The 14,680-nt window shown below is 39.8% G+C and overlaps 1 protein-coding gene across 1 annotated transcript; it reads right to left on the minus strand.

The window, feature by feature from the left end:
• Positions 1-3: 3 nt before the first annotated feature.
• Positions 4-13,724, minus strand: kpna4 (karyopherin alpha 4 (importin alpha 3)). The gene is made up of 17 exons (XM_023405376.2): positions 13,511-13,724; positions 11,648-11,692; positions 11,370-11,459; positions 9,096-9,125; positions 8,889-8,941; positions 7,672-7,767; positions 7,253-7,338; positions 6,313-6,399; positions 6,040-6,209; positions 5,289-5,333; positions 5,006-5,137; positions 4,387-4,515; positions 3,544-3,648; positions 3,351-3,422; positions 2,898-3,060; positions 2,700-2,794; positions 4-2,326 (listed from the first exon to the last, which is right to left on the minus strand). Exons 1-17 carry the CDS (start codon positions 13,577-13,579, stop codon positions 2,231-2,233), a joined length of 1,563 nt encoding a protein of 520 aa, XP_023261144.1. The 5' UTR covers positions 13,580-13,724; the 3' UTR covers positions 4-2,230.
• Positions 13,725-14,680: the final 956 nt, after the last annotated feature.

The following is a 14,680-nucleotide window of genomic DNA, read 5'->3' on the forward strand; positions in this document are numbered from 1 at the left end:
CTCTCGATTTGGGTTTCACTATTTATTTTCTCGAAGACAACCTATCCTGTAGCCTATCTCCCAAAAAGGTTTTTGGGCAAACCACCTTTTTTTCTTCCATTTCGTAATTTTAGATTTGAAACCACATGTTTGCTAACAAGGAATGCTGCAAAAAAATACCCCTATGTTCAACAGAAGGTTTATGAGCACAATGTGTAATTATTTACTACAGTGTTTGAAGTTAACACAAAAAAAAAAAAATGGAAAAGGGTAAGCTTGTACACCTAGCTGGTATAAGAGGAAAGAGGAGTATGGGGCTAAGGACTTCAAGGTACTAAAGGTACAGCAAACTTGTTCATGGGTTTATTTATTATTCAGGAGAACCCACTTAGGACAACTCCCCAATTCCCCTTTGACCTTGAGAAAAGGGAGGTTAAATCCCATCTTAGTCTAGCTGAGATACATTAGCAGATTCATTACTGCTGCTCCTGAAATAAAGTCATTATTTTCTCAAGTATCACTAAAAAGCATCATTGGATTACTCTAGAAATACAACAAAGATTGTGGTTGAGTGATGCATATTGTAGAGGTTGTTGGCAGGTCAAAACCTATGAAACCGACCAACACAGCCTCAGAAAGACTTCAGGCCTCACTTTGCAGTACATGTGCAAAACCATACAGATTATTTAGCAAATTGGACACTAGTGAGGGGTAAGGGAAGGGGAAACATGTAACATTTAAGCACAGTTTTACTTAAAATGAAAATTACACTGTATCCACAGCCTAAGGAAACTAAAATACCCTAAAAATAACTGTGCTATAGTTTAGTACATGCAAAGGTTATGATTCACAATCCTACGTGAAATGGCCATTGTTCTCTTCTCCCTTGGTGATAAGTCAAAGCTATGGCAACAATACTGCAAAGCAGTGATTTTGCTGTAAATTGAATGACAAATAAGTGTCACAAGGGGAACAGGTCATTTGGTTGATTATAGTGATGGTGTCAGAATTTCACAGCATCAAGCCCATGTCTGGTGCGTAGGTTAGGGATCTGGTGTGAGGGTGGAATACGATCGTCGTCAATCACCTTTACAGAAGCAATGGCAACTAAAAGCTTAAAATAAAAAATATCATAAAAAGAAACACACTGGAGGCAAAAAGAAAAGCCCAAAAGCCACCAAATGCATCTTAATACAATGCACTGCTGCTCCACACCTGCCAATAGCATTGTCCAGTGTCAATTAATACTAACTTAACAATAATTCAAAACAAAAAAATAATCCTTGTGATGACGATGATTTTTTTTCATATCCAAAGTTCTTCCTTTTAGGGATTTAGAGGATCAGCCTCTTTCAAAGGCAGAATTTCTTTCCTGAAACCTTTGATAACCTCATTGTTGCGTTTCTCAATTTGTTTCTCTTCAGATGTTGTATTTGAATCTTTTTCCCGTCTCTGCATGCGTTCTCACCCAGCCTTGCATACTCCCAGTCACGCACGCAGCCAAGCACACACAACTCATCCGTCCATTCTCTCGCACATGCGACACGCGCAGCCGGACTCCTGGCCCCGCCCACCAGGGGGAGAGGATGGTGCCCCTTCGGGGCGTCTTGTTGGAGGAGATGAACCTGGCTCCTCAGCACTGAGTCCAGACATTCATACACAATGGGTCCATTCACACACATGTCTGATAGCGTGGCCGATTGGGGGAGGGGCACATTGAGGGTGGCGCCCTCTCTAGTCGGAGGACCGCAGAATTGTGATGGTTTGTGGTTCATCTCAGTTCATAATTATAGTTATATTCATTTCTGCATTTTGTTGTATTGTAATATTTCAAGATCTCTTGATTTCTTATTTTTGGATGTCCTTGGTTCTCCCCGGGCAGACATCGAGTTTTTTGTTGTCATTTGAAGTAGTTTTCCGAAGACGACAGCTCCAATAACACAGAAGTTATGTCGGCATGTCTCTCAACGCATTCGATGTAGATGTTTTGCTTGTTTGCAACATGTAGCCACTCATTCTCACTCGCACCCACTCGCCATCTCAAACTTCATTTGGGCTGGTTCCCCTGGAATGCCAAATGAAATCCACACATTTTTCTCTCAGATAAGATGCAGCCATGGATCCCACGAGCCAAGCACAATGGATCAAATTTCTCACACTCTCGCTCTCTCTCGCTCTTTCTCTCCTAATTTTTTTATGTTGAACAGAGTGCTGCATCGTGAACAAAACTCCAGAATACCCCAGATGCCGTCTAGAACTGGAATCCCTCGGCTGGCACGTTGGCTGAGTTAAAGCCGTAAGTTCCGCCCTGGATGGCCTCTGGGACTAGGCTGGTGTCTTCATCAATCTGAATGACAGACAATGCAACACAGTTTTAACAAAGTACAGGATATATGACAGTGGAATAAACACCAGTGGTGTTCAAAGAAAAGTGAGATTTCTAGAGCCCCATGCCAGTGACATTTGAAGTAAGTAGGGAAAAGTATTGGGCCAGTGACAGAAAACTTCTCCGACAGGGAATCACAATATCAAAAGTACTACTTTTTAAAAAGGAATATGCTGCCAAAAGCACTACAGTGACTTGGCTTTTAAACCAAAAATAATACTTTAATACTACTACTACTAATAATAATAATAATAATAATAATAATATTTAATTTTATAATACTTTAACTTAATATTCAAAGGAAAAATATGAACACACACACAATATTACTTACATCATCAGATGAGAAGAACTGATCAATAATTTCGTAAGCCAATTTGTAGATATCTTCATTTTCATGATTCTGCAGTTGCTCCACCTTTTCCAAGCCTGTGGGACAAAAAACACCAATTTATACAGTATTTGCTCAACAATCACACTTTAAAACACGATTTTAGTACACAAAACCTTGATGGTACAAAGTGGATCTCACCTCCACATTCCTCAATGAGGTTAGCAATAGTTTCAGCCTCATCATCAGCCATCTTGAGGATATTGCTGAGGCCATCAAGGACAACCTGCACAACTTGAGCGTCCTTCACAGTCAGCAGGTTGCAGAATGGAGGGATCACCTGCTTCTCAATGAGGTGGGCCACCTGTAGACAGCAGATAACACAATGATGTACTGTCTATCAGTAATGTGACATGCTAGAAAAGGGAGGAATACTTCATTAATAGGGGTTCTACACTTCTACACAATATAATTTCCTTGTTTGGATTCAAAGATTTAAGTCACTAATAAATGTGATAATTGCCAATAGTGGCTTGGCAATTAAAACTGTCAATGAATCCTCAACATAGGAATTATTCTTCACCACCAGGGTAAAAGCACACAAAAGGAACAGTAATTTATTGAGTCCAAGTACTATAAAGAAAAGGCTCTTACCTGATCTTTCCTCCCACTTATTGTCAGATTGCTGATGGCCCAAGCAGCTTCCTTCTGAGTGCCAAAGTCACCCTAAAAATATATGCATTTAAGTAAGCAATACATATATTTGTTTGCTTTACTCTACAAAGAATCGTATATCACCTATTTATGCACTTGTCACAGAGCATAAAAAAAAAGGATGGATGCAAACCTTGTCAAGCAGATGAATGATCATGGGGACTAGCTTGGCATCAATGACGGCCTGCACCTGCTGCTGGTTGCCTGCTGTGATGTTGGACAGGAACCACACTGCCTCCTACAGGAGAAAAAGCGCAAATTACATTTTTCTATCAAGGAGACAGGCAGTTTCTGTTAATTTATTAAACTAAGCATAGTTTAAGTGTATACAAGCTTTATTCAAACCAAAGAAGCCAGGTGATTTGAAGAATGACACCCTCAACCAGAGAGAAGGGCCCAGTCAGGGAAATCACATTGTGTAGGCTGTTATTAGGAAGACATGACTGTCCATTCCTCTTGATGAAAGTTGAAAACATTTGTCAAAAATGACCTTTTGTATCTAATCTGGATCAGAATCCAGAGGGTCGCTCAGAGAGTTTGACCTCTGGTCGAGACAGAGTGCTGTGGGTGGGGCCAGGGCGATTTTGAGGCTCTAATCATTGTCCAGGTCACAAAGGGGGCCTCATTTTATACGTGACCGGTCTCAGATGCACTCCAATATCAGCAGGAACACATGGTCTCAGCACCCTTTGGCCACCAACCCATGATATCACACATTCAATCACATGCATACAGACTAGTACCCTCCTCCCCTCACTAACTACAACTAGCCAAGCCGCTGAGGTCCTCTTCGTCATCTTCATCCTCATGATTCGCCATGCTGTGAAGTCCTAACATTAGCTATCTGTCCCATCTATTATCTGACACACAGCATTCATACTAGCACCAAGTCTCTGATTTCATCAACTCCAGATAACTAGTGTGACGGTTTGAGATTGTAGTGAGTGTGTGTGGAAGAGAAGAAAGAATATATTACCTTGTTGATTTTCTCCTTCGGGTGAGTGAGGAGGGCAGGGAAGTGGCTGAGGGCATCACAGTTGAGCACCACCTGGGTCTGTTCATCTGTGCCAGTCACTATGTTCCCAACAGCCCTCAGAGCCGCAGTCTGGTTGTGGAGAGGAAGTGTTAAATTCTTTCAATAATAATAATAGCCTAATTATTCATAGAGGACTTATTTCTAGATATTCAATAATGCTTGTTATACCACATACCAAAACTCAGAAAACAAGTTTTACTCAACAACTTCAGAGGTAGAAGTAGTCATTGGTAATTACAAAGAGAAAAAATAAAATAAATATCAAACTTTTGTTGAGCAGATTATAAAAGCTTCCTTAGTAGTGTTTGTTATCTATTAATGTATCCAATGTTGTGATATATCTTGGCAATGATGGCGCTGTTAGCCCATGGCTGTTTGTTTTGATGTATCATGAATTATAATCATTACATGTTGATTGTTTTGTTATGACTGTGTTAAGAATTCCTCGGGCAACACAAACTGATGAGAATGTGTAAAATAATTGAAATCCGTTTTTAAAACAATTTCAAAATCAGGTTTACCTAAATAAAACTAAATAGCACAATTCTCCTCTCCATACCTGAACTTTGACCTCTTGGTGACTGAGCAGAGGGACCAGGTGAGGGACAATGCCAGAGTCGATGACCATTTGGATCTGCTCGTTCCCAGCGTCTGTCAGGTAGGACAGAGCCCACACTGTGTCTACCAAGATCTGGAGGCAGCAAAACACCAAAGGATTGTAAATAATACATTTTGCTTTCTGCACAATCTTTATTAGACAGTGATAATTTAGCAGGGAATTTCATCTGGGAATTTAGCATAGGGCAAAGGCACCACAGGCTGCTTAAATTTGCTGTACTCACACTGACATCAGTGTGGTGGATCAGCACGCAGAGAGCTGGCAGGATCTGGGAAAGGAATTCAGAAAGAAAGGTCATTAGGTGGAGAAAATGATGATGAAGACACCAATTACATTTCTATGTGGTCCATAAAAGTTTGCTCATAGCTGCATTGGCTGCTGGATTTCTTTTCATTATAAAACAATTTCTGATTTATTCTTGATAGGCACTAAAATGCTACTGTCTCCACATGCAGCTGCAAAAATGAGCTAAACATGCTAAATGTGTCTACAAACAAAATAACATAATAATAATAATAATAATAATAATAATAATAATAATAATAATAATAATAATAACATAAATTAAGAATAAAGTGTCCAACAATAAATGAATGCATAATAAATATTGACTGGGGTTTACATGGAGCAGTTTCTTTGATGGAAATTCATCTGAAAGTCAATAATAAGCTCAACTAACTGAACTAACTAAAATGACAGTCTCAGAACTTTGTATCCATTTTTGCTGTAACTATTACCAAACTAAAGTGTTCTTTCCAGGAAACCCACAAAAAATGATCAGGAAATAACAGACCTGTAAAACAAAGTGTTGCCAACTGAAGGTGAGACTGCAAAACGTGTTGCAACTCCAGTGAAAATGGGTGTGATCCCTCACTGTCTTCCTACCCACAACCACTGACACACTGCCTTTCAAATGACACCACTTTACTTCAGGTACAGTTCACTAATTTTTTCTATACATATACTTTACACACCTCCTGGATCGTCTCCATGGGTGGTGGAGGGTCCTTATGGCGGCACAGATTGACCATGACCCAAGTGACATTGCGGAGGAAGGTGATGGGGATGGAGGGACTGATGAAAGAGAGCAGGGGTTTCACCACACCCAAGCTGATCACATAGTCTCTGCACTGAGGGCCATCACCTGGACAGAGCACATGCACACAGAGAGAGAGAGAGCGCATGTTGTCTTGGGTCTGACTGTATATATTTCTAACACACTCATATTCACACCAACAGCGACTTACCTATAATGTTGCCCAGAGCCCAGACGGCCTGTTCACACACGTTCTGGTGAGGAGAGTGAAGCAGTCTCAGGAACAGTGGCACAGCATCTACACATAAAGAAACAGATAAGTTTCGATCATGTGCTGCTGTAATTCAGGTACAGCACCATGTTCCTCAAAGAACTTATAAACAGGTCTAGTAAGAGTGATAATAGTTACCTTTTCATATAACTTTTAAATTCAACCACAGAACACTCAAGATAATCATGAAACATGCTTAATTTAGGCAGTCAAAGCTCACAATACTTAAACTCTGCTGTATAAGACTGCATAATTAACCAGTTTATGATGCAATATATTGTCAAGATTTATAATCCTGAAATTCAGTGACTGGAGTGGTTGCTATATTTTCAATCGATATATGTTCCGGCTCGGTGTAATTGCTGCTATCTAGTATGATAAACCACATAATCTGAAAGTGAATCTGTGTGAGAAACAAAAATCAAGATGGAGGAAGAGGCAGATTTATTAAGAAAGAAAATATCACATCTACGATTTTGACAAGTGACCTTCTGCCTCGAAGTGGGCTGCCATGCTTCTGCCACGTGAAAATGCGAATTTGAATTATATTTTAATCCATTTTGATTACATTTGTTGAGCAAAATGCAAAGTCATTCTAAATATAAGTAGGCTGTGAGTGAATACATAGATTTTTTTAATGTCTGTTATTTCAACTGCTGTTGAAAGTAATTAAATAAGAAAAGAATAAGATTGTGAACATAACAGATGCAAGAGATGAAGATTTCTCAAAAGGTGTGTCAAACACAGTAAATGTGCAGCATTTACCCTTTTACTTGAAACATTGCAATGATAAAAAAAAAAAAATCAAAAAGAAAAGCAACTGAAATAAAATAACAGAACAGAAAAAGAAAATAAGCGGTTGTGATACAATGGCACTTACTTGACTGAACCACGGCTTGGGTCTGCTCTGAGGTCCCAGATGCTATGTTGGTTAGAGCCCAGGCTGCCTCAAACTGGAGAGACGGGCTATAGAGAGGTGGGAGAGGATAGATGGATGGAGGTGGCAGAGGCAATGGTAAAAATGAGTGTGATTGGGAAGGGGTGTCAACAGTAAGAGCAAACTGATGAGTCATTTATGTTCTACCACTCCTGGAAGGTGAAAACTAGGACACATTTACATAACTGCAACACCGTTCACTTGTAGGCTGGGCTAAACCCTGCTGGCTCATTTACATAACTTTGAAGTGTACATAAACTCAACATGATCGGGGGAAAGGGCTAACTTGTACTATATTTACCGCACATGAAACAGGATGATTCACTGCTACATGCGGACAAACAGAATTACTGCCTGCTTACTTGTCATCTCTGTCCAGGCAGTGGACCAGTATAGGAAGGATCCCAGACTTTATCAGGTCATCTATCGGAGGGTTACGGTCGCTGGACAACAACTTCCTACAAAAACAAAGGGGAAACAGAAGACCATTATTCACGCGCTCTTACTCACATAGCTTTACTGACATATACCAACAAAAAGAAGCAATTACATACACACAGAAACAGCTAAAGAATGTGAAGTATCTCCACACTGTCAATCACCCCACTTATGACCCAACACCTACGAGTAAATTCTGATGACATCTTTAAATTGTCAAAATAAAGCTACAGGGTAGATTAAATAAATAAATAAATAAATATTGGAAGGTTAACATGTTTCATGAATTCGACTACCTTATGCTACACCTGACCCCACTTCTAAAGGGCCGAACAGCTGAGCTACAGTGCCATTTACAATATCCATTAATCAGACGGGGCTGACTTACTGTAAATCCCTGCTGTCTAACCAAGCTGGAAAAACATTCTGCCGCTCAAATTGCAACATTGACCCTGTATTTTACAAGAGGCCATCAATTTTATTCAGAAAGCCTCTTAAGACAGTATTGGTGCACTGGTGCAGAATCACACACTTACAAATACACTTGTAAATCAGATGTGATTCATGATAACATTATTGATGTGTAACAACATTTAAACCATTTCCCATGACACAAATTAACATTTATATTCACAAATAATAGGCTCCATGGCATTTTAGAAGTAATTTACAAAAGTGTCCTCTTAAGTACTGAAAATCTCATGCTGTCAGATTAAACTAATCATTTCACATCTGTAATATTTAACATCTGTAAGTTTAATTGGTCGATTATACAGATTGCCACTTCAAGTTCGCACTCAGCAGACAGATTAGGATGCTGCTTTCTTTTTCGAATCCACACTAAAATCACAATAATATAATCCTGTGGTTGTTGGTCCGCTTTGCTTTCACACCAAAGTCAAAATGCACAAGCACCTGGTTGTACCCATGTATAGTTTGACAGTGTTCACACCAGCCCAAGTGAACTGATCTAGGGCGGTTAGGTGTGAAAGCGCTCTTCGAACTGTGATAAACAAGAGAGAAATCTACCACTAAATGGTTATAAAGAGACAACAAACAACATTCAGTTGTTGACCAACTACTGGTGTAAACTGACATGATAATCAGTAGAGAACAAGAGTATGAGGGATTGTGGTCCTACCTGGCAGCCTGAACAGCACTCAGCTGGACGCCCTGGTTATCACTGGTGGCATTCTACAAAAACACAACACACACAAGCAAACCAAGTCATACACAACATTTAAAATAATAAATTATGTCTCTAGAATCTGTATACTGTAAAATGTCAATTGTGATGCATGATATACATTACGATGAAATAAATAAATAAATCAAACATCCTACTTACTTGTACTATTGCTTCAAGAGAGGTGTTTTGCTGAAAAAGAAACATTTCGAAAAATTATCAGCCTAGAATCATGCTTCGACACACATTTGTAAAAACATACAGTATGTAATGTTAAGAGTTACAAAATGATCCATAGCTGGTCGATAACAAATTAGTGGTTTAACAAAAGAAAAAGTCAACCCCAGTAAAGCAGCAGTGCCCATTAAACAAAAGCCATGTGAATACTCAGAACCCTGGGAGGACCAGACGATGGATAACATACATCTGTTAGCTTGTCTTGCATTAAAAACAGTTATTCCTAAAATTGCTTTTGTTTGTGTAGTTGATAAAGCAGGGAGGACAGTCACCAAAGCACCACTGAGAACAGTGAGGGGAGGCTGGGGATTGAGAAATGCCATCAGGACAAACTAGTGACTTGCATTATTGTTTGAACCATTGTGGTGTTGTAGTCTAACAGTAAGCAGGCTGGACGTGCAGGCCAGCATTCAAACACGATAATTTGCCAACTGGCAACCTCACCTGATGTCCAGTACAGGGAGTTCAGAGCCCAGTGTAGACTGCCTCTGGTAGAGACTGTGAGTATCATTTTCAAACAACAACTGACCGTGACTGCAGGCTCTATTAAATAAAGTTGGCCAGTACTGATAAGCCAGTATTTGCAGCTAATTGCCTGTGCACCCTCAAATAAAGTGGAGGCTGGGGACTTGCAACAAATGACAGACGAGGGAAAAAAAAACAACCCTGCATGCAAATATGCGTGTAGTTGCAATAGATTTATATTGTGTATTTACATTCCATGACTGTGGAGGGAGATTAAAGAGATAACTGTAACCTATGGAAATTAAAAATAGCAGTGACAAGAACTCATACAGGAAAAAGAACAAAAAATTAAAAAAGAAATCTGAGAGACGGTGAAGAATTAGAAAACATCTGCTATAGCAGAAAAGGGCATTTATAGTCTAACAAGCTCAGAGGCCCAAATTATTCATTTTGAGAGCTAACCACAAAGTGGGCAAAATAATGCAAAAGCAAATGTCCTCAAGGCAACACAATCAATGTGTTATTTCAGGCTGACTAAAAACAGTCCCACAGCACCAATTGGTTTGTTAAGTATTTAAACTAGATTGGCCAGCACACTTTCCCACAAAAGCCTCTCTAATGTCTTGCAGTGAGTCGGAGCAACATGTCATTGTTGATATATTGCTAAGCAGCCCACTTCGAGTCAGCCCTCTCAGTACCACTAGGCAGTTAGTGTGATTGAATTTCTGAACTGCTGAGTGGCCGTTTTAATCCAGCAATGCCACCGAACCCTGAGATCCATAGAGATGATGGGATTCTTGATTGATCCGAGTTTCTGTGACGTTGTTACTCTAAAACATGTAGGTATGATGTGTGACAACACTGCATACATTTATGAATGACGACTAAGATTATTTAGTCTTGGGCTTCAAGCCTCTGAGGTGCCAGGTGCTCAACTGAAAAAGTATGGACCCAAACAATATATTGCACATGTAACCACAATAACACTACTTGTCTTATCATTTTAGCTCAGTTATGGTAAGATTAATATTTACCTGAATTAATGTTTGCCTCAAAAAGGCCAAGTTGAGGGATCACTTTCAGGCCACTATGTGCATTACAAATCATTTGTGGTATGTATCACAACTGCCCCCAAGACCAGAACTATTACTACCAAAAGTTTTAATAATCATTTTATTCCCTGGTACCCTCACAATAGCTACTTTCTTTCATCTAAAAGTGAAAAATAAAACTCTATACTGGTGTTCATTTTGGAGATTACATAAGCAGTCAAGCAAACTTTCTCAAACATTAATAGAAATTTTGTGACCCAAAGAGCCCAGAAAACATCCAAGAGGGAACACAACCCCAATAGTTATACTAGGTGCATTGTCCCAACCAGCCCACAGAAAGACAAACTGTATGTTTGTTCACACTCACACCCCACCCAACTGGCACTGAGCAAGGACAGCTAAGGAGGCAGCATCACATGGCCAAAACGTCACCATGTCCTAAACCTCTAGAGTGTTTAACCAGTGAGACGAACCTAATGTGAAAAACCCCATGGTCAAACAGTCGGAGCAGACTCTATACGCCAAGCTGTCATTCCTACAGCTTCTGTGGTACCTTACAGGAGCTTCTGTGGTACCTTACAGGAGCTGTAGATTACTCTGTCCTGGGAACACCAGTCCTAAAAATATGTTGACTCGATTTTCTGGTGGCAGCAGACACATTTTGAGAGAGACACAACCGTACCGATCTGAAATCTCCGTCGACATCAGAGTCCTCACAGATGTCCTCATGGGGCACATTTCTCCTCTTCAGAAGGTGCTCATCTCTTTTGTTCTGTGGTGTAGGGAACAGAAAACATTACTTCATGCATATTCCTGCAGAAATTAAGTATACCGTCTATATCTTTCAGTACATTATTTCAAAGATAAACTGCATGTAAGAGGTCAGAATTTAATTTGGTAATTACTGAAAGTCACGGGGTGTTTGTAGATAATAACATAATGTAACACAAAAGTGATTACCTTTCTGAGTTCCACAACTACCTCGGTCCTCTGTCTTCTCATAGTCTGTGGGAGAGATAGGATATGAACATTATACAACAACTTTAATCCCAACCTGCCTTTGCCCAAGAGAGTTAACACCAACTACAACATTAAATCCGGGCACAGTCTGAGATCAAGATCCAGTTTGTACAACCAGAGCTGATCAGCAGTCTCAGTCATACCTGGAGCATAAAGTCAACAGCCCACACACTGCATATGACAGCACCCAAACACACTTAACACCAGTCTGACCTAATATGACTCAGCTTAAGTTACTGTAAGACCATTTCATGCGTCTTAACAAGACTGCTAACACCCATATTCTTTGACGGAAACAAGTTTTATCAGGTTCTTACGAAAACATCAATTTATTAGACACATCTAGCTACAACTACTGAAGCCCTGTAATAAATCCTACCTTCATGAAGGTTATAATGTCCAATATTTTTTTTTAAATCTTTCAAAGAGGTGTTGGTTCTAATATTAGAGACTGGGGTTTGTTTCTGCTCTTCAATCATATTGTATTATATAATAGAAGTGTTTCTAATATTTAGTCTTCCAGCACTGCTACCCATGTGCTTGACAAAATATAAGAAAACCATTTCAGTACAACATACTCTAAACCCCAAATTCTAAAATGACCATGAAGTTGAAACAACCCCTCCTGAAAACAACTAACGTTAATGAACATTGTACCCTTCGTGAAGGAAGGATTTGTTGAAGGTCTGTTGTATTAGACTGCATTAGTTTAAACTGGATGTATCTAATCAACCGGCAACTGAATATATGGCGCATAAAAAAAATTATTCTTTCCGAAGAGAAGAGTATTGTTGTAGTTGCAGTTAAATACTAAATGTGTCTGTGACGCTTGTGTGTGTTCAGTTATTAACAGGTTACTAGGCGAGACAACTCACGTCTAATGGCCTACCTAGCTACAGAAGCTACTTGTCAAACAGGATGTATGAGTATATCCTGTCATATGCATTTTAAGGGAGCCCGCCTGAAAACAGCACCATCACCTGCTGATATTAATGAAGCAGAACTCTACGTAGATTTAGTGGTAACTTATGGATCCAACGTGTAGCTTTGATCCGCCAGTCATGTGATCGCGTTAACTAGGTGGTTCTGATAACCTTGGTTTCTGGGCTTGTGTAACCGTTAGTAACGCAAAGGATAAAAATTTAACACTACGCCACGATGTAAAAGACCCAGGTAACTGGCCAGCAAAGAGGCTGACTGGTTTCCGCCATTGTTTTTGGTGATAAGACGGGGGAGGGGTGGTACTGCAGCCACCAGCACCACCGAGCTTATCGTTAGCAAGCTAGCACGCAGTTTGGCTAACTGCAGTATCAAAATAACGCTATTATGCCGCTTGCCAATCACGCAAATATCCCCTAAAGATAACTGGAAGTCAGTTATCTGTACTGTTGAATGTACATTAAACATTTTGAAAAGCTAACACCGAGCTAAATCGACCCGGTGGATAATATGCTTCAGTTAAGCTAGCATGTTCCCCGTGGGCCTGGCTAGCAGCGGGCTAGCAGAGCACATCCAGCGGAGGCGATGAACTCCGACCAGCTTTTCTGACATGTTTTATAACCACCGCGGTCATACGGCGTTAAGAAACCCAGCGAAACGCACAGGGGAAACCGCCCGGCAAACGCCAGTGATCTAACACGGCTGATCCATGAAGGCCCTGGCCGGGGCTCTGGGCACAAAGTTGCCGATGGTGGAAATTAGAAACGACGTCACAGGGAAGCCAGGAGGCGAAGCTGGCCGCGAACAGAGCGGCGGCGGCGAGGAAAAGAGGACATCCTCGCCGCCAATCTGCAAAACTTTTACCTCCAAATCACGGCCCTTATTCTTGAAATTCTTCAGCCGCTGGTTGTCCAGTTTCTCGCTGTCAGCCATGTTAGCAGTTGTGGTTGCGGTAAATACAGTTGAACTCGTGAATTTAGCTAGTGAGCTACCCCCTTTTTCTAGTTCCCTTTTCTCAGCCTTTCGTAGCGGACTATTTTTTACAGCTCTGTCCGCGGTGCATACTGGGAATGCCGGTGGTGGAGGGCAGCCTCGCTCTGGCGTGGAGGAAGGGTGGGGAAATCCCCTGTACTCTCATTGGTTTCACGTCCATCTGCAGGGCGCGCCACATAACACTACACATTCATATTTGATCATGATATTCAAACACAATTAACATCCATTTCTTCTAGTTTGTTAACTGCTGATCATTTGAGTTGCATTACGATGAGAGGTGTTCCTAATATTTAGAGCTGCCACACAAAGTTTTCCGTTTATTAGGAACACCTACTTTAGCTAAAAGTAAAGCAGTCCAATATACAATCGTGCATCTAAAGATTTGTTTAGAGTGCTGTCTGACTCTTAGAAAAATAATTCCATTTTGTTTTCTAATGTCCTTTTTACTTATACTATAATATTTGCTTAGTAAGATTAAAAATACATATTGATTGTGTAAAGAGTTTGTTGTACACATATGAAACATTTAAATCAACCAGTTACATAGAGAAAGCATGGGAGATTGGAAAAAGACCTTAATCATGATAAACAGTAAAATAATAAAAAAAAACAGTTGTTATTACTTGAATATATTATTTGATAGAATATAAAGGTAGGCTACAATGTTGCATGTTTCTTATTGCTCCTTTTTACTTTTGCTTATATGTTTTGTAAAACAGGTGTCATGATCCCATGTTGTGCTATGAGCCACAGCATTACACAGAAATAAAAATTAAAATAGCTTTATACACTTGTAATAGTAAGTATTTTTATTCAAGTTTGGCACTTACTGTAAATACACTGTTGAAGTAGCTTACTTCTTTACTTGAGCATTTTTGCTTTATGCCACTGTTTTTCATTTTACTTAACTTTATTTATTTATGGTTACTTATGACTTAAGACTTTTCATGTGAAATATATGATTATCTTAAAAATGTGCTAGATTATCAACCAGGCAAAAGTAAGTGTTACTTGATTTTAGTAATTTGGTCAACAGCA

Source organism: Seriola lalandi, unplaced genomic scaffold, assembly GCF_002814215.2.
Source record: "Seriola lalandi dorsalis isolate HSWRI2012SDOR001 ecotype SW California unplaced genomic scaffold, Sedor1 jcf7180002054276, whole genome shotgun sequence".
In the NCBI taxonomy this organism is placed as follows: domain Eukaryota; kingdom Metazoa; phylum Chordata; class Actinopteri; order Carangiformes; family Carangidae; genus Seriola; species Seriola lalandi.

Coding starts and splice junctions, on each gene's coding strand:
- kpna4 (XM_023405376.2), bottom strand. CDS start 13,579: ATGGCTGACAGCGAGAAACTGGACAACCAGCGGCTGAAGAATTTCAAG. Junction 8,942..9,095: donor CTCTTGAAGCAATAGTACAA/GTAAGTAGGATG, acceptor GTGTTTTTGTAG/AATGCCACCAGTGATAACCA. Junction 6,210..6,312: donor GGCTCTGGGCAACATTATAG/GTAAGTCGCTGT, acceptor TGCTCTGTCCAG/GTGATGGCCCTCAGTGCAGA.